The 20,447-nt window shown below is 42.1% G+C and overlaps 1 protein-coding gene across 9 annotated transcripts in view; it reads right to left on the reverse strand.

Annotated features, from left to right (window-relative positions):
* The window catches only part of tox (thymocyte selection-associated high mobility group box), a 71,509-nt gene that overhangs the window by 355 nt on the left and 50,707 nt on the right, over positions 1 to 20,447 (reverse strand). For 7 of the 9 annotated variants that reach the window (XM_054768364.1, XM_054768363.1, XM_054768369.1 and 4 more), the window contains 5 exons: positions 13,664 to 13,885; positions 10,592 to 10,828; positions 6,963 to 7,043; positions 6,446 to 6,874; positions 353 to 5,587 (listed from right to left, as the gene is read on the reverse strand). In XM_054768364.1, coding sequence (XP_054624339.1) covers positions 5,333 to 5,587; positions 6,446 to 6,874; positions 6,963 to 7,043; positions 10,592 to 10,828; positions 13,664 to 13,885 — 1,224 coding nt within the window. In that variant the 3' untranslated portion in view covers positions 353 to 5,332. The remainder of the gene's footprint in view (positions 1 to 352; positions 5,588 to 6,445; positions 6,875 to 6,962; positions 7,044 to 10,591; positions 10,829 to 13,663; positions 13,886 to 20,447) is intronic. The other 2 variants (XM_054768367.1, XM_054768365.1) reach the window with 2 other exon arrangements.

Raw genomic sequence — 20,447 nt, forward strand, 5'->3', positions numbered from 1 at the left:
AAATAGATGGGACAAGGGAAGATTCTAAAAGTTGAATAGAGTTTGATCATGTGGTGTGCTGTCCACACATGGCCAAGTTCGGGAGTCAAGGGTGGGAAGTATCCACCCACCGTGGCCGAGAAACAGGGCGCTTTAGTCGAAGGCAAACGTGGCACTCTCTCGGCCAGTCGGGTAGTGTTACTTTTAAATAGAACTCGGCTGTCTAATCATCTGCAGATTGCAGCCAAGGCAGGTATCAGTGATAGCCGCTAGCTAGAAGCCACCAAAACCAACATGGGCAATATTCACATGGAGCAGCAAATGATTGAAGATATCAAACACGAGTGGCGTGACTGTGAAAGTCATTACTTACATTTATGTGTTTCTTTCGGTCTCCGTGCTTCCGTCTTGTCAGCGGGCATTGGAGCTCCGCCTTCCCCTTCGTTTCAAGCGACCACACTTGCTATCAAGGGGTGTGTACCCCTTAGCACTTCTCCCTTCCCCCTCGGTTTAAGGAGAATTGGGACACCACTTGATTCTCATGAATGGGCAAATCTAGGGCAAGACAAGGTGTCAGAGGTAGAATTGGGATTCTAACACCGTCCAGTTCAGGGTTTAGTCAATGAAATGAAACACAGCACAACATATTTCACCACTTTTTGGGGACATTTTAGGAGAAGCTGAGCTTTCCTTGCAGTCTCAGAGCAATCGCCACTGATTGAATGGATGGCAACTGGAGATGTTTGGCCTCTCATCGGTTCCTGCTACCACCTTGGTTAGCATCCCATTCAGATGTAATGATGCTCGTGAAGCCCTCTAAAGCAAGGTGGCCATGCTACTTTGCTTAAGGGCTAAATGACTGAGTCTCTTAGGAAAGGATGAAAGGACAGCATTGTCCCCCCACCTTCACAGACAACCTTAACATAGATGACGTCCCTCACTCCTCTCTCCAACCATCCTCCTTCTCTGTCCAGAACAGTCCAGAGGAGACAACCTGGACAGTCCAGCTGCCATCCAGTCAGTGCCCTGAGAAGTGATCTTTGTCAAGTCAGTGAAACTCGAGTCTTTGTCAAGCACCTGTGAGTCAGTGAAATTCAAATACTTGTGAAGTACCTGTGAATCAGTAAAACTCAAGTCTTTGGCGAGTACCCGTGAGCCAGTAAAACTTGAGTCTTTGTTGAGTACTTGTGAGTCTGTGAAATTCAAGTTTGTGGAGCACCCTTGAGTCAGTGAAGCTAGACCAGGGGTCACCAACCTTTTGGAACACGAGGGCTACATCTGTAATGCCAACGGCTACCAGTTTGATAGCCACCTCTTGACCTTGAACTCCACTATATGTTATTATTAAGAATGAATACTTTCAAATGATGACTTGTTCAACAGTTACTGAAAATGACAATGTCCCCTTTTCACGAGCCACATCTTTTCACAAATCATCAGTGACTTTGCACCATGTTTGTACAAACAATAAATCGTGTAAAACATCGCAGACACTCTGCTTACCGTTGCAGTTTTAGCAGTTAGCATCAGGTCTTCTTTCCTTTTGCGTTGCTCGAAGCGAGACTTCGGTTTCTTTTGGGGTATTTTTAACCAAACTCGTAAAAAAAGACAAAGCTGCTTCTAACTCGGTAGTGCGCTGCCCTGTGGGTAGTTAGCATGGTAGCTTGTGCGGCACCTTGTGACATGTCTCTACACATTGTGCCGCCTTGTCGTTGCCACCAAATCAGAGGTTCCTTTCACAGTGGTTAAAAAACCTCCGCTTCATTGTGAAACACCCGCTAGCTTGTTTCCACTGGTTTGCTTGTGTGAGCTCCACAAACGCCATCTTTTGGTCATCTGCGCAACACCGAACTTTGAACTATGCTAGGTCAGAGGTAATTTATATTCAACATTTGTAGAAGTATTTTTAAATATATTGTCCTTTCCAGTTTACATGAAGTGTGATTTAAACAAAAATAGCAACCAAAAGAATCGCAGTTAACTGGTCTGGGTGACTCATGTGCTCTCTGGGGGTGACCTGGTGCCCGTGGGCACTGTGTTGGTGACCGATGAACTCGAGTCCTTGTTGAGTACCCATGAGTGAGTGAAACTAGTCTTTGTTGAGTACCCGTGAGTCAGTGAAACTAGAGTCTTTGTTGAGTACCCGTGAGTCAGTGAAACTAGAGTCCTTGTTGAGTACCCATGAGTGAGTGAAACTAGTCTTTGTTGAGTACCCGTGAGTCAGTGAAACTAGAGTCTTTGTTGCGTACTTGTGAGTCAGTGAAACTAGAGTTGTCGCCAAGCACTAGTGGGTCAATGAAACCTGGGTCTTGGGCAAGCACCCATGAGTCAGCACAACTGGAGTCTTCGTTGAGTACTCGTGAGTCAGTGAAACGTACATGTTTCGTAATTACATCACATTGCAATCTCTTAATCCGGTGTTCTGTTTCTTTGCTTACCACGTAAAGCGTCTTTGAGTTTTTGAAATGCATCATTATTATTATTTCAGTCTTCATCGAGTACCCGTGAGTCAGTGGAACTGGAGTCTTGTTGTGCTAATTGGACTGGGGGGAGTAACAAGTGTGTTATGAAGCACGTCTGAAAGAAATGAAACGCGGCTGCATGAGCACGTGCCACGTGTGGGAAAGGAAGAAACGTCAGCGTTTGGAGTAACGACTGCACATCAATGCAGCACCGACTTTATTGTCAAACACATTTTCAAAATCTAAAAATAAGAAAATCTTCATGGTTGCTGCCCAGAGTCCTTTCATCTGCCAAAACACATCAAATAGAAAAAGGATAGGGAGCCTGCGAGAGACGTCTCATCTCCTCTTGGTCAAAAACACAGAAAAGTTGATGAAAGACAAGCAAGAAAGCGAAGCTTCTAGATGGACACTTAGAGACCATGCAGACCAACGACTACACGTGGAATCACAAACCCTCTTCCTCATCAGCACCCAATCATCACGCAAGAGATGAGCTGCCACCCCCTCAAAGAAAACTCAAGTGGATTTGGGAGGGACATCACAGTATTTCACACGCACGTCGCACTGATTCTATTTCTTTTATTCCTTTTACAAGCAAGCGCTAGTCCAGCCCGACTACATCTGTTTGGGCTGATGCACTTTTACGGATCACGCTGATAAGAGAAAGTACTCATGTCATGGAAATATGAAAACAAAAACCACTAAAACTCTGAATATTCCAACTGTTTTCCCCAAAAACAACACATTTCTTTCTTCAAGAGCTGTCATTTGATTGGATGATTGCAGTTTGCTTTTGTTCTTTTCAGCGTGACTCGTCAAGTACTTGTGGTATTGCAGTACAGTATATACAAGTACATGGACCTCCACATTCATCCTTACACTCACACAAGAGATACGCACATGCAGGAAGCAAGTATGTCCACTTCCTGTTTTGACCTGTCCTCATACGTCCCTCTCAGGGGCGCAGGGATGCCGCACATTGCCTCTTTTCTTTCTGGCTTTGGTTGGGATTTTGTCCGCTGCGAGTCCACGTCCTAGTGCTTTGAGTCAGGTCCCGCCGTGTGGCGGTAGAGGGACGCTGGTGACTTTGCTGGGAGATTAACTCAGGTACAAAGACTTGTCTCGCTGAGGACCTCTGGAGGAGGACAGGAGGAACACGGGTTAGCCTGGAAGAAACACGCTAGCATGGTTACACTGTGGGCCGCCAGTGAAGGACAGAAACCGCTAAACCGCTAGTCATCCGTACGGCTGTAAAATGTGTCTATTTTTGACGCACGGCTCGCACCTCCCCCTCCAAATCCTCCTCCAGCTGAACATTTGCACGCTGACTAACACATCCACAAACCACCGGGAGCTTGTCAGCCCGAATGCTTGCCAAATGCTCACCTGCCACCAGCCCACCTCCCCACACGGAAGTTACCTAGCATGCCTTGTGGGTTAAAATAACATTGTTGTTTTTGGTGGATAAGCTTCTGTTGGTTTGTGACACGTCAGTCAGTGTGCAAATATCAAGCTGATTCACTGCACTCAGAGAAAATCGTCTCCAGTCATCCCTGGTTTATGGCGGCTACTTGGATCCAGACTGACCGTGTTAAGTGAAAGCAGGATTCCACCTTTAAAAGTGGACTATTTTGGTAATTAGGCCATAGAAAACTCTTTCTGAATACATGTTTTAACATGATTAGAGCCCTCTAGACATGACATAACACCCCTATGGTCACCTTTACCCTCCTATTAGCCAATATAGTAGACATAATAAGAGAAAATAAGACATAGAAAACCTGTTTACCACCTTCTAAATACACATTTTAACATGATTGGAGCCCTCGAGACGTGAAATAACACCCCTATAGTCACCTTTACACTCCTATTTACCAATATAGTAGACATAATAAGAGAAAACATGATGTATAAAACAGCGGTGTCCAAACGTTTTCCGGTGGGGGACCACATACTGAAAAATAAAAGGATGCGGGGGCCACTTCTACATTTTCCAGACCAACTCATGGTCTTCATCTTCAAAGAAAAAGCCAGCATCTCAGCTTTGTGTTATTCATTATGAACAAGAAAGTTTTTTTATTTTTATTTCAACTTCCTCCTTGTACATTTTTTCTGGTAACATTGTGACTTTATTCTCGTAATACTTGGATTTTACCACAGTAATATTAGAACTTTTTCCCAACCTAATTTTCCAAAAATGGCAACTTTATTCTTTATGTTTTTTGTCATATTATGACTTTTTTCCTGGAATATTTCCTATTCATGCTGTTTTTTCTCTTCATTTCATGACTTGACTGTGTTCATACTTTGCCTTCATTCTTTTTTCAAATGATCCTTTTTCTTCACTAACCCCAATAAATGTTCTTTTGATCGCATTATTCCCGTAAAACTTGGACTTATTCACATCAGATGAGAACTTTCTCCAAATATGACAAGGTCATTGTTTCTCGTCATTTGATGCTTTGAAAAACTCATCTCTTTTCCTCCAAGATGTCACGTCTGTGCTGCTAAATGATCGCATTTACTTTTTCTGGTCATATTTGGACTTTCTTCCTGTCAAATTTCCACTTCTGCTGTTGTTTCTATTTTTGGTAAACGTTCTTCTTGTGATCACGACTTTAACTTCTCGGAACATTAGAACTTTTCTGCAACCTAAAAATGTACCCGTTGTTTTGTTAGCTCTTCATATTTCACGTACTTATTTATTCTTTATTATATTATATTATATTATATTATATTATATTATATTATATATTATATTACATTATTATTCATCAAAGTTATTCTCAGAGAATCCAATGTGTTTCTTTTCATATTTTGGTTTTATTCTTGTCAAATTACTGCTGATTTTTTCTTTTTCTTTCAACTTTGCTCATGAAGTGCTATTTTTAGGATGTGCTGTGGGCCAATAAAAAAACAGCCACGGCTGCCGATGGCCCCCGGGCCGCACTTTGGACGCCACTTCCTGCACACACGTCCTCACGACGGCGCCTCCACGCATACCCGTTGCCATGGTAATCGGCGCTCCAGTCCAGAGACGGGTGGTGGGCGGGCATGTGTCGACCCAGCTCGTGGTAGTCGACCCCTCTTCGGTTCATCAGGCCTCCTCCCATTGGCTGATACTCTGGCTGGAGGGAGTAAGCCTGCAATCACATCAAACGTCACAAAGAGGGAGCCAACCGTCACGGCTGAGAAGTTGGGGGGCGTGGAACGGCAGATATCAAGCTGATCAATTCCAGTTTGGAGTGGTTGGGGGATGGGAGGGGGGGGACGGTTGAACAGGAGCTCGTGTCTCTGAAGGCAAAATACTTGAAGAGTCAAATCAGCCTGCGTGCGTGATGTAGAAGCGCGTGTGAAAGGGAAGTTAATGGGGGGGTTGTGTGTGAAAGAGGAGGACAGCAGGTGGTCGGTTCGCCCCCTCCCTCCTCCTCCGCCTCACCTATTCATCCTTTGTGGAGCAAATTCTTCTCCTTCACTCCTTCACAAAGACCCCATCTGCCTCTTTTGTCTCCGTCCTTTCCTCCCCCCACTCCAGTGCCCCCACCCCCCACTCACAGGAAAGGAAAAAGTTTCCCGCTCTGGAAGAGTTCGTCTCGTTTGGTTTCCCTTCTAGCTTGCTTGTGACCACAAGGATGGACGTGTGTTCTCATAAGCGCAAGCATTCATTCATTCACTCAATTCATTCATTCATTCTCTGTGCTGCTTAATCCTCACTAGAGTATGCTGGAACCTATCTCAGCTGCGAGAGGCGGGGCACACTGCTGGCCAGCCAATGGCAGGGCACATCCACACAAACATTCATGTTAGAGTTGCCAGGTGAGCTAACGTGCATGTTTTTGGAATGTGTGTGTGTGTGTGTATGTGTGGGGGGGGGACCAAAGTACCTGCAGAAAAGCCACGCACGCACGGGGAGAACATGCAAAGCCCCCACAGAGATGCTAACATGCTAACCACTCGGCCACCGCTGGTTGTTACAAAGGTGTACTGGGGGTGGGAATTACCTGCGTGATTGTGGGGGAGTGTGTCACTGCCATTGAGTGTCCACTCAGCTGCTGGTGCTGCTGGTGAGGACTATGCAGCCCCCCCAGATGAACCTGGCTGTGGTGCGGAGGGCTGACCTGGTGAGGAGGGTTGGAGGCCGGCATCACACCTCCGAGGGACAGCCCTCCCTGATGGGGCAAACCGGGCCGTGGTACGGTCCCTCTTGAGGACAGGGCGTGGAGCTGGGGGTGGATCTGAGGGTGGGGGGGTGGAAGGTGAGGGGCCGGGAGGCAGGACGGGTGGGGGTATGACATGTACATGCTCGGGTGCTGGGGGTGCTGGCCCGCATAGACGGACGGCTTGGACGTGAACATGGAGGTAGAGGAGGAGGAGGAAGATGGAGTCGATGAGGAGTGGGGCGGCTTCATCTCGGTTGGATCGTTGTAACTCTGAAGAACCAGAGAGGGAAAAAAACCTGTTCATTGTGGAGCCCTGAAGGCATCACAAGGTGTGTGTGTGTGTGTGTGTGAGACGTACCTGAGAGACCAGACTGGCTCTGTAGGCCGCCAGTTGTTTCAGGTACTCCTTCTTAGCCGTCTCTGTCTTCTTCTTATACACCTTCAGGCACACGGAGAACATCTCACGCTCATATCTCATATGTCATATCTCATATCTGATATCACAGCACAACCCTCCCACTGGTGGAAGCTCTTCCTACCTTCACGCCACGCACAAACACTGCTAGCACATTTACCACTGATGACGCAGCATCAGGACCAACGGGGCGTTCAGCATCAACACGCTGATGGATCGAACCAGCAACCGTAAAGGTTGGTAGACAACCACTCTACCCCCTACTCACACACACACACACACACACACACTGTTGCTTATCTCCCTCAAAGCTCATGCCTTAAGTGGTGTTTGTCTGCTTCCTGTCTGGTCCTATTTTTATTTTTGCATGTTTTGTCCCACCTAAATGTTTGATATCATCTTACAAATGTAAACATTAGTCAATAACACAACTCAACACTTTATGCACTTTTTAAATGAACCTTTTATTATGAAGGGAGAAAGAAACATCCAAAGCTACATGTCCCTGTGTGAAGAAGTGGTGGCCCCCTAAAGCTAAAAAGTGGTTGCCCCCCCTTAGCAGCAACCAACTGATAACTTGCAATGAGTCTCTTCCAGCACTGGGGAGGAATTTAGCAGAATTGTTGTCATTCAGCCACATTGGAGGCTTTTCCTTTTGAAGGTCATGCCACAGCATCTCAATAGGATTCAGGTCAGGACTTGGACTAGACCACTCCAAAGTCTTCATCCATTCAGAGGTGGACTTGCTGGTGTGTTTTGGATCATTGTCCTGCTGCAGAACCCAAGTTGCTTTCAGCTTGAGGTCACCAACAGATGGATGGACATTCTCCTGCTTCCATTTATCACAGCAAGTCTTCAGGTCCTGAAGACCATCACACTACCACCACCATATTTTACTCTCCCTATGATGTTCTTTTTCTGAAACGCCAGATGTAATGGGACACACACCTTCCAAAAAGTTCAACTTTTGAGTATTTTCCCAAAGGTCTTGGGGATCATCAAGATGTTTTCTGGCAAAATTGAGACGAGCCTTAATGTTGTTTTTGTTCAGCAGTGGTTTAGGTCTTGGAACTCTGCCATGCAGGCCGTTTTTGCCCAGCGTCTTTCTTATGGTGGAGTCATGAACACTGACCTTAACTGAGGCAAGTGAGGCCTGCACTTCTTTGGATGTTGTTGTGGGGTCTTTTGTGACCTCTTGGGGTCATTTTGGTTGGCCGGCCACTCCTGGGAAGGTTCACCACTGTTCCATGTTGTGGCCATTTGTGGATAATGGCTCTCACTGTGGTTGGCTAGAGTCCCAAAGCTTTACAAATGGCTTTATAACCTTTTCCACACTGATTGATCTCAATTCCACTGATGATCTCAAACATGTAAGTGGGACAAACATGCAGAAATCAGGAACAGTTTTTCACCCCGCTGATTATTTTGCTGAGAGTGCCGACCCAGCCATTGCCTTCTCCCTCACACAAGGATGCATTTTTTGATTTTACGTGAATCGCTACTCAGTAGTAGCGAGTGAGTTTGGTCAGATTTGGTCCTATAAAAGTACCCAATTTGGTACTCATCCCTAACTGCAAAAGAAATCGACATAAACTGAAACATTTTTCGTAGACAAGACGTCCTTGGGTTTCACATTTTATGTCAACAAAAGCGTTCGACCGTGAACGTCGACGTGGACATGGCCTCATACAAAACATCCACTCTTTATTTTCACTTCACGCTACTAAAATCACATCATTTTAGAACACAATTCTGACTTTTTCTCGTTGGATGACAGCTTTTGTTGCTAAGTATTTGGACTTTCTTCTTGCAAAATGACTGCTCATTTTTCCATTGCTGCTTCTATTTTTAGAATGTGCTGCGTGGCGCACTTTGGGCACCCCGGCCAGCCTCGAGGATGTGTCTTGGCAGACAATGTGTTCCCTGGTTTTTCAACAGATTTGAGTCTGCCCCCACTCCCTTCCCTACCCACTCACCACTCTTCACCCCAACATCCCCATCCCAGCCATCCTCTACTCCCTCTCCATAACTGATGATCAGGTGAGCAGTCAGCTGAAGAAGATCAAGGCAAGGAAGGCCCCGGGACCGGACGGCATCAGCCCTAGAATCCTCAAGGACTGTGCTGACCAGCTCTGTGGAGTTCTCAGGCACTTGTTCAACCTCAGCCTGAGCCTGGAGAAAGTCCCGGCCCTGTGGAAGACCTCCTGTGTGGTCCCGATCCCAAAGACACCACGTCCCAAGGAGCCTAACCACTTCAGGCCTGTTGCCTTGACCTCTCACCTGATGAAGACCATGGAGAGGATTATCCTGCAGCACCTGCGACCCCTGGTGGGCACTCAGCTGGACCCCCTGCAGTTTGCTTACCGGACTGGGATCGGAGTGGACGACGCAGTGATCTACCTGCTGCACAGATCACTGCTACACCTGGAGGACAGCGGGAGCGCTGTGAGGGTCATGTTTTTTGACTTCTCCAGTGCCTTCAACACCATCCAGCCGTCACTACTCAGAGTGAAGATGGAGAGTGTGGGAGTAGACCAACAACTGACTGCATGGGTTATAGACTACCTCACCAACAGACCACAGTATGTGAGGCTCCGTCACTGTGTGTCTGACATGGTACTCAGCACAGGTGCCCCTCAGGGTACGGTGCTCTCCCCTTTCCTCTTCACCCTCTACACCTCGGACTTCACACACAACTCCACACAGTGTCACATCCAGAAGTTCTCCGACGACACAGCCATGGTTGGTTGTGTTTCAGAGGGGAATGATCTGGAATACAGGACGGTCATCAGGGACTTTGTCAGCTGGAGTGAGCTTAACCAGCTGCAACTCAACACCAGCAAGACAAAGGAGATGATCATTAACTTCCAGAGGAAAACATCTCACTTCACACCGGTGAACATCCAGGGAGCGGACATAGAGTTGGTAGACAGCTAGAAATTCCTGGGTGTTCACCTTAACAACAAGCTGGACTGGTCCGTCAACACCCACGCCCTCTACAAGAAGGGCCAGAGTCGCCTCCACCTGCTGAGGAGACCGAGGTCCTTTGGTGTGTGCAGGACTCTTTTACGGACCTTTTATGACTCTGTGGTGGCCTCAGCCATCTTCTATGCTGTGGGCTGCTGGAGAGGGGGCAGCACGGACAGGGACAGGAGCAGGATCAATAGGCTGATCAGGAGAGCGAGTTCTGTCCTGGACGGTCCTCTGGACTCCGTGGAGGAAGTGGGGGAGAGAAGGATGTTGGCTAAGCTGACATCCATCATGGACAACACCTCTCACCCGCTACATGACACTGTGGGTTCCCTTAGCAGCTCCTTCAGCAGCAGACTGTTACACCCACGGTGTAAGAAGGAGAGGTTCCGCAGGTCCTTCATACCGACCGCTGTCAGGCTCTACAACACCTGCACCACCTGAACCATGTTGTAGTCACTATGTATTCTTTACTTGCGTATCTTGCTTGCTGCTGTAACAAGTGAATTTCCCTGCTGTGGGATAAATAAAGTACTATACTATACTACTACTATACTATACTATACTATACTACTGGTGTCAGATGCTTAGATGAACTCCACCTGTTTCTGTTCCTCGCCCAGGCCGTCCCACATGGAGGCCACGATCTTGGACACCTCTCCGAAGGTGGCATTGGGGTTCTGGGCCTTGATGTTGGCTTGAGTGTCTCTGAAGAACAAAGCGTAGGCTGACACTGGCTTGACCGGCTCATTGGGGTCCTTTCGCTTCTTCTTCTTTGCCGTCTTGGCCTTCTTGGAGATGTCAAAGGCCGCCGGACGTTTCTCACCTACGATGCCCTGCTGAGATGAAGGAGGCTGATGTTAGTGAAAGATGCTGCTTCAAAAAAGAATTCTTCTGTCAAATTTGACAACAAATACATTTGGCAAGAAAGATTGTCTTTTTGATTTAAAAAATATATATTACGATAGATTTAAATAAGTAAAAAAATGTAAATATTTGCTATAATTACAGTATAAAGAATAAACAAAACCATAACAAATATATTTAAAAAGTCAATGAATAATAGTAATAATAATCATTTGCATAAATATTTAAGGCATAATTTGGACGTGCACTATTTCCAGGCTTTAAAATGATATGTCGGACTGAATGTGGCCCCCACTGGCCCCCCCGCACCTTGAGCTTAATGTCACATTAACGGAAGTTTCCTTTAACGGCACCAATTCGTTTGACGCACCATGAACGTGCACGTCCTGCTTGGCCCTCGGCCCACACCGTAGTTTGAAGAAGCCAGAAGCGGGAAGAAATATGGAGCAGAAAAGGGCAAAGAAAAGACGTTTAGCGTCACAACCCGGCAGACGCCTCTCTCCACAAGACCAGAGTGATTTGTGTCGCTGTCAGTTGAGTTGTCACGAAGTACGTTGCCGGGAAGAAGAGAGAAGGTACTGGAGCGGCGCAGGTATTTTTTTATTGTCATTTGTACAGTGGTACCTTGGCATACGAGTACGAGTGCCCCAACTATAACAAGTGTGTTTTTTAGATGCGAGCCGTCTTGGCTGATTTTTGCTTTGAACTGCTAGCTAAAACTTGGGGTAGGAGCTACCAGTTAGCCGAGGACACTTGGGGCTTTGTGTCAAATACCATGAGGTCTCGCTAGCATTAGCATCTCGCTGGGAAAGATTTTCAACAGCCACATAGCATACGTACATTATAGCCATCTAACTAGTCTTATTTACGACATATTGTGTAAAACTGAGAAAGGAAGAACATCAAATGAAAAGCACTAAATGAATACAGAGCCACTTTCCACCAGTACCAGCCTGGGAGTGTTACGAATGGCACCAGACTCTGCGATGAAGCCATGCGAAAGTGAGGAAGATGGTGTAACGTGTGTGTGTGTGTGGGGGGGGTTTAGCAAAGATGGGAAGGACAATGTGTCTGACTGCTTACATCGTTCCTTTTCTTCCTCCAAGCTTTTATTTCTACACCTGAGCAAGAAAAGAGGAAACACACCAACATGAAAGAAGCAATGATGACTAAAATAACAGCTGGCGTAGCAGCCCACGTACGCCACCTTTCTCTTGGAACGGGGGTGTTCAAAGTGCCGCGCGGGGGCTGTTTGCAGTCCACGGCTGTTTTTTTATTGGCCATTTTATTTTTTTAAAAAAACAGCAAACATGGAAAAAATGTGAAGAATAAAGTGAAAATATTAAGAAAAAATGTTGCAATCCAACAAGAAAAAGTAATTTTACGAGAATAACCTTCCTCGTATTATGAGGAAAAAATATGTCATTTTAGTAGAATAAAATAATATAAATATTAAAAAAAATATTAAAGAAAAAAGATTGTAATATTATGAGAAACAAGCAAAACGTTTTAACGTTACGAGAATAAAGTCCAAATATTTCTGGGAATGAAGAAACTTTGCAAGATGAAAGATGAAATGGTTGGAACATTTGAAATGAAACAGTAGAAACGGATGAAACAGCTGCCATTTTACAAGAATAAAGTCAAAATATCCCAAAAAAAGTTGGATTCTAATGAGAAAAAGTCCCAATTTTACAAGAATAAACGTGTTTTATTATGAAGAAAAATAAGATCATTTTAGTGGCATCAAGATGAAATGTGAATGAAAATAAACGTGGAAATATGAGGAAGAAACTGACAAAATGAATTTGTGGAAAAGGTTAGAATTAGAGTATTATGGGACTTTTATCACAGGGGATCGGTTCCCAAAATAGCCCACTTGATTTGTTTTAATGCTGTAAAAGCCCCCACCGAACACCTCATACACTTCTCAGACACGCATGAACATTGCTTCACATTTGTCTCTCGTTGAAACACTAAGTTCAAGTTGCATTTGGATTTGAATGACCAGCCTGCTACGTTGGACACAAGAAGTGAAGTGACTCGCTTGTATTTCACTCCTGTGACCGCGCCTCTTTGTCCTAGCGCCGTTCCGCTGTAGCCTTTTTGTATCCTTCATAAAACATATTCCTCCTGTCGTGGTATTTTCCTCACACGGTTAGCTTCTTCTGTTTCTACTATAGTTCACAGTATTGGCGGTTAGCGAGCAGTTCACACGGTTAGCTAGTTTGGCAGCCATGACCACAACAGGAGGCGGAACAAAGGAGATTGATTGACAGTGGTCTACAGCCAATCAGGATGCAGAAGACAATGGGCGGTGCAGACAGAAGAATGAGGATAAAGAGACACCGCCCCCTCACACAGAACTACACCCCTCAACTTCCCATGATGCAATTCTTCTTAAAGGGCCAGGCTCGGCCGGTAACGGCGCTCATTCGCCGTAAAAAAAAGAAAAGCACTAAAATCGCACTAAAAAAATCCACAAAACAGCAAGTCTGCGAAAGGAGACCCGCGATGGAGGGAGTGGACACTGTACTACAAAAAGAACATTTATGAAGATTATTTCAGAAGAAAGTAGAAATATTTGGAAAATAAAAAAACAACAGCAAAAAAGTAAAAAAAAGAGGAACGAGTGACGCTTTTCTTGAAAGACATGTAAGCTACGTGTTAGCACGTCTACAAACATCATCCTTTCATTTTTCACCATGTGGAAAAACCTTTGGCTGGGGGGCTTCAAAAGAAGGAGCTGATTGAAACGTACGTGACGTGCACGGGGATGAATGCATGACTTCATGCGTGCTTCTTACCCTCAGCCCTTCATCATTGTCATCCTCGTGTGCTGAGCTGGAGGGAGACGGCGTCGCGGATTTACTTCCAGGAGGAGACGGGGAGCTATGGGTAACCGAGTTCCCGCTCAGTCCAAGCTGGGACTGGTTGATGGTGGACAGTTGGTTCCTGGGTCCTAGTGCCGCCTCCATGGGCGGTTGGCCGCTGGTAAAGCGAGAGTCAGAGTTCACCATCTGCTGCATCTGTGTGGAGACCACAAGAAGCACAAGGTGGTTTTTATTGCTAAGAAACGTAGAAAAGGAATAGGAACATGAGGAAGCATCATGTCTGGACAGTCACTTGCTGCTAAGCACACTTCATGCAGCAAAAGCATAGCAAACACTGACAAATGTGGACTTGAAATCCACACCTACTGGGCCGGGGGGTCCAAACTGTAGCTCGGGGGCCACTTGCAGCCCATAGCTTGTTTTTGTTTTACTGGTCTAATCCTAACCCTAACCGTCCGAACCCTAAAGCAAGAAAATAAAAAAACAACAGCAAAAATGGAAAAAAAGAGCAGCAATTTTACAAGAACAGAACAATGAACTATTGTGAGAGTACGACAGGAACATTAGGAGAAAAAAAAATAGCACCAAAATGAAAAAAATAAGATTAAAGGAAAATTAGGTTGGGAAAAAGTGATGATATTACACTAACTAGAAAGCATGTTAGCATGTTAGCATGTTGACCACGCGATGAGGAGATGGGTAGATCTGGCTTGGAATGTGCATTGGGCAGCCCTGTGTGGAGCGCATGTTCTCCCCGTGCGTGTGTGGGTTTCCTCCCACATTCCAAAAACATGCATGTTAGCTTCATTCGAGACTCTAAATGGTCCATAGGTATGAATGTGAGTGGGAATGATTGGTTGTCTATTCGTGCCCTGTGATTGGCTGGCCACCAGTCCAGGGTGTCAGCTGGGATAGGCTCCAGCATACCCACGACCCTAACTAGGATAAGCGGCATAAAAAAATGGATGGATATTATGCTTGCAAGTTTGCACATTTTTGGTCCAAAAATGCTTTTCCCTCCAAAAGGGGTCAGAAAGAGCATCTCTTCCCCCCGAACCAGTACTCATGAACAGTACCGCACAGCAACACAGCCTCCGTTTGGACTTGTTTATGTCTTTTTGCTTCACTGATGATGTGTTTTGCCAAGCGCTGAGATTTTGCATTTTGTTTGGTGGTCCTTGAACCCGTCACAGTTGTGTGCTCTGCCTCCGAGTGAACAACGGCAACTGAAGAGAGAAGGGCACAGTTGTGGAACTGCATCTCCTCAATAGCGACAACAATCACTCTTATTGGCAACGTTGAGCTGAAATTGGAGGAGAACATTCAGCTCGGGGGAGGGCTTGAAGGACGAGGAGCAAGTGGACATTCTCATGGCCGCGCCAATTACTTGCGGCCCGCAAAAAGTGGGCAGAAGTGTGTTTGATAAGAGCTCAGCAGCGATCATGAGGGTGGAGCGTGCAGAAGGTCAAGCACTGTAGGGACACACACACACACACACACACACACACACAGTTCAGTTCCAAATGTGAAAAGCGTAAATAGTTGATGTCTCATCTTATTATACTTTCCACAAACGCCATGTTGGCTACATCATCACCACGGTGTTCACCTCACATCACATGACCCGTTTCTTAGGAAAACCAAAGTTACAGCAGTGAACGTCCTGCAGAACCTTCAGCCTTCACGCTCGCCTCTCAGCCGGCACCGTGTGACTTGATCGGCGGCAGGTGAGTGCATAGAGATGTGGTATTTGGACCAGCGAGAAGGCATCACAAGGACGCATTTGCGGGTCAAAATGACGAAAAATGATCGCTGTGGTTGGCATTTGGTGGGTTGGTGAGGACGCTTGCATAGACTATCCTACTTTCACACACACAAGAATTAGTAGTACACAGATATACTGTAGTACGTTAGTAGTACACAGATATACTGTAGTACGTTAGTAGTACACAGATATACTGTAGTACGTTAGTAGTACACAGATATACTGTAGTACGTTAGTAGTACACAGATATACTGTAGTATGTTAGTAATACACAGATATACTGTAGTATGTTAGTAGTACACAGATAATCTGTAGTATGTTAATAATACACAGATTATACTGTAGTATGTTAGTAATACACAGATATACTGTAGTATGTTAGTAGTACACAGATATACTGTAGTACGTTAGTAGTACACAGATATACTGTAGTACGTTAGTAGTACACAGATATACTGTAGTACGTTAGTAGTACACAGATATACTGTAGTACGTTAGTAGTACACAGATATACTGTAGTACGTTAGTAGTACACAGATATACTGTAGTACGTTAGTAGTACACAGATATACTGTAGTATGTTAGTAATACACAGATATACTGTAGTATGTTAGTAGTACACAGATAATCTGTAGTATGTTAATAATACACAGATTATACTGTAGTATGTTAGTAATACACAGATATACTGTAGTATGTTAGTAGTACACAGATATACTGTAGTACGTTAGTAGTACACAGATATACTGTAGTACGTTAGTAGTACACAGATATACTGTAGTATGTTAGTAGTACACAGATATACTGTGGTATGTTAATAATACACAGATATACTGTAGTACGTTAGTAGTACACAGATATACTGTAGTACGTTAGTAGTACACAGATATACTGTAGTATGTTAATAATACACAGATTATACTGTAGTATGTTAGTAGTACACAGATATACTGTAGTACGTTAGTAGTACACAGATATACTGTAGTATGTTAGTAGTACACAGATATACTGTGGTATGTTAATAATACACAGATATACTGTAGTATGTTAGTAATACACAGATATACTGTAGTATGTTAGTAGTACACAGATATACTGTAGTATGTTAATAATACACAGATATACTGTAGTATGTTAGTAATACACAGATATACTGTAGTATGTTAGTAGTACACAGATAATCTGTAGTATGTTAATAATACACAGATTATACTGTAGTATGTTAGTAATACACAGATATACTGTAGTATGTTAGTAGTACACAGATATACTGTAGTATGTTAATAATACACAGATATACTGTAGTACGTTAGTAGTACACAGATATACTGTAGTATGTTAGTAGTACACAGATATACTGTGGTATGTTAGTAATACACAGATATACTGTAGTATGTTAGTAGTACACAGATATACTGTAGTATGTTAATAATACACAGATATACTGTAGTACGTTAGTAGTACACAGATATACTGTGGTATGTTAGTAATACACAGATATACTGTAGTATGTTAGTAGTACACAGATATACTGTAGTATGTTAATAATACACAGATATACTGTAGTACGTTAGTAATACACAGATATACTGTAGTATGTTAGTAGTACACAGATATACTGTGGTATGTTAATAATACACAGATATACTGTAGTATGTTAGTAATACACAGATATACTGTAGTATGTTAGTAGTACACAGATATACTGTAGTATGTTAATAATACACAGATATACTGTAGTATGTTAGTAATACACAGATATACTGTAGTATGTTAGTAGTACACAGATAATCTGTAGTATGTTAATAATACACAGATTATACTGTAGTATGTTAGTAATACACAGATATACTGTAGTATGTTAATAATACACAGATATACTGTAGTATGTTAATAATACACAGATATACTGTAGTATGTTAGTAGTACACAGATATACTGTAGTATGTTAATAATACACAGATATACTGTAGTACGTTAGTAGTACACAGATATACTGTAGTATGTTAATAATACACAGATATACTGTAGTACGTTAGTAGTACACAGATATACTGTAGTATGTTAGTAATACACAGATATACTGTAGTATGTTAGTAGTACACAGATAATCTGTAGTATGTTAGTAATACACAGATATACTGTAGTATGTTAGTAGTACACAGATAATCTGTAGTATGTTAGTAGTACACAGATATACTGTAGTACGTTAGTAGTACACAGATATACTGTAGTATGTTAGTAGTACACAGATATACTGTGGTATGTTAATAATACACAGATATACTGTAGTATGTTAGTAGTACACAGATATACTGTAGTACGTTAGTAGTACACAGATATACTGTGGTATGTTAATAATACACAGATATACTGTAGTATGTTAGTAATACACAGATATACTGTAGTATGTTAGTAGTACACAGATATACTGTGGTATGTTAATAATACACAGATATACTGTAGTATGTTAGTAGTACACAGATAATCTGTAGTATGTTAATAATACACAGATTATACTGTAGTATGTTAGTAATACACAGATATACTGTAGTATGTTAGTAGTACACAGATATACTGTAGTATGTTAGTAATACACAGATATACTGTAGTATGTTAGTAGTACACAGATATACTGTAGTACGTTAGTAGTACACAGATATACTGTAGTACGTTAGTAGTACACAGATATACTGTAGTATGTTAGTAGTACACAGATATACTGTGGTATGTTAATAATACACAGATATACTGTAGTACGTTAGTAGTACACAGATATACTGTAGTACGTTAGTAGTACACAGATATACTGTAGTATGTTAGTAGTACACAGATATACTGTAGTATGTTAATAATACACAGATATACTGTAGTATGTTAATAATACACAGATATACTGTAGTACGTTAGTAGTACACAGATATACTATAGTATGTTAGTAGTACACAGATATACTGTGGTATGTTAATAATACACAGATATACTGTAGTATGTTAGTAATACACAGATATACTGTAGTATGTTAATAATACACAGATATACTGTAGTATGTTAATAATACACAGATATACTGTAGTATGTTAGTAGTACACAGATATACTGTAGTATGTTAGTAATACACAGATATACTGTAGTATGTTAGTAGTACACAGATAATCTGTAGTATGTTAATAATACACAGATTATACTGTAGTATGTTAGTAATACACAGATATACTGTAGTATGTTAGTAATACACAGATATACTGTAGTACGTTAGTAGTACACAGATATACTGTAGTACGTTAGTAGTACACAGATATACTGTAGTATGTTAGTAGTACACAGATATACTGTGGTATGTTAATAATACACAGATATACTGTAGTACGTTAGTAGTACACAGATATACTGTAGTACGTTAGTAGTACACAGATATACTGTAGTATGTTAATAATACACAGATTATACTGTAGTATGTTAGTAGTACACAGATATACTGTAGTACGTTAGTAGTACACAGATATACTGTAGTATGTTAGTAGTACACAGATATACTGTGGTATGTTAATAATACACAGATATACTGTAGTATGTTAGTAATACACAGATATACTGTAGTATGTTAGTAGTACACAGATAATCTGTAGTATGTTAATAATACACAGATTATACTGTAGTATGTTAGTAATACACAGATATACTGTAGTATGTTAGTAGTACACAGATATACTGTGGTATGTTAATAATACACAGATATACTGTAGTATGTTAGTAATACACAGATATACTGTAGTATGTTAGTAGTACACAGATATACTGTAGTATGTTAATAATACACAGATATACTGTAGTATGTTAGTAATACACAGATATACTGTAGTATGTTAGTAGTACACAGATATACTGTAGTATGTTAATAATACACAGATATACTGTAGTATGTTAGTAATACACAGATATACTGTAGTATGTTAGTAGTACACAGATATACTGTAGTATGTTAATAATACACAGATATACTGTAGTACGTTAGTAGTACACAGATATACTGTAGTATGTTAGTAGTACACAGATATACTGTGGTATGTTAGTAATACACAGATATACTGTAGTATGTTAGTAGTACACAGATAATCTGTAGTATGTTAGTAGTACACAGATATACTGTAGTATGTTAATAATACACAGATATACTGTAGTACGTTAGTAGTACACAGATATACTGTAGTATGTTAGTAATACACAGATATACTGTAGTATGTTAGTAGTACACAGATAATCTGTAGTATGTTAGTAGTACACAGATATACTGTAGTATGTTAGTAATACACAGATATACTGTAGTATGTTAGTAGTACACAGATAATCTGTAGTATGTTAGTAGTACACAGATATACTGTAGTATGTTAGTAGTACACAGATATACTGAAGTGTACTGCTCGGTCCAAGTCAAGAAAAACAGTAGCTAAGCGTTTTACTTTGAGTACTACCTTGTTGTTGTTCATAGCTAAAAAGGCTACATTTTAGTCAGTTAAACCTAGGAGTTCTCAAAAATTATAATATTATTATTATTATGACATTTTATATCACAATTTGCTATAGTCATGTATTTATGAAATCAGCATTTTATTAGTAGAAATACTTCAAATACATTCCATACAAATACCGTCATTAATGAAAGAATCATTATTATGGATTATTACATCATTAAAATAATTAAAAACTGGGCAGTGCAGCAAGGCAAGTCTGCTACAAGTCCAAAAATAATACAGTAGATTTTTTTTGTCGCAAAATAAAGCTGAAATAAGTCATTTTTCTCAGGATATGGATGCAATATATACAACTTTACGTGTTTAGTAAGTGTCAGAATGTCGGGGAGGGAGACCCTTTCAATACGTGACATGATGTCTGGAGGCATCCCGGTGTGTTGAAACGTAATAAGTGGCCCTATTTTAACACCTAAACTACATTTTTGTATTCACAAATGAATGAAAATAGAGTGAAAGTCAT

The sequence above is a fragment of the Dunckerocampus dactyliophorus genome, chromosome 2 (assembly GCF_027744805.1).
Source record: "Dunckerocampus dactyliophorus isolate RoL2022-P2 chromosome 2, RoL_Ddac_1.1, whole genome shotgun sequence".
Taxonomy (NCBI): Eukaryota; Metazoa; Chordata; class Actinopteri; order Syngnathiformes; family Syngnathidae; genus Dunckerocampus; species Dunckerocampus dactyliophorus.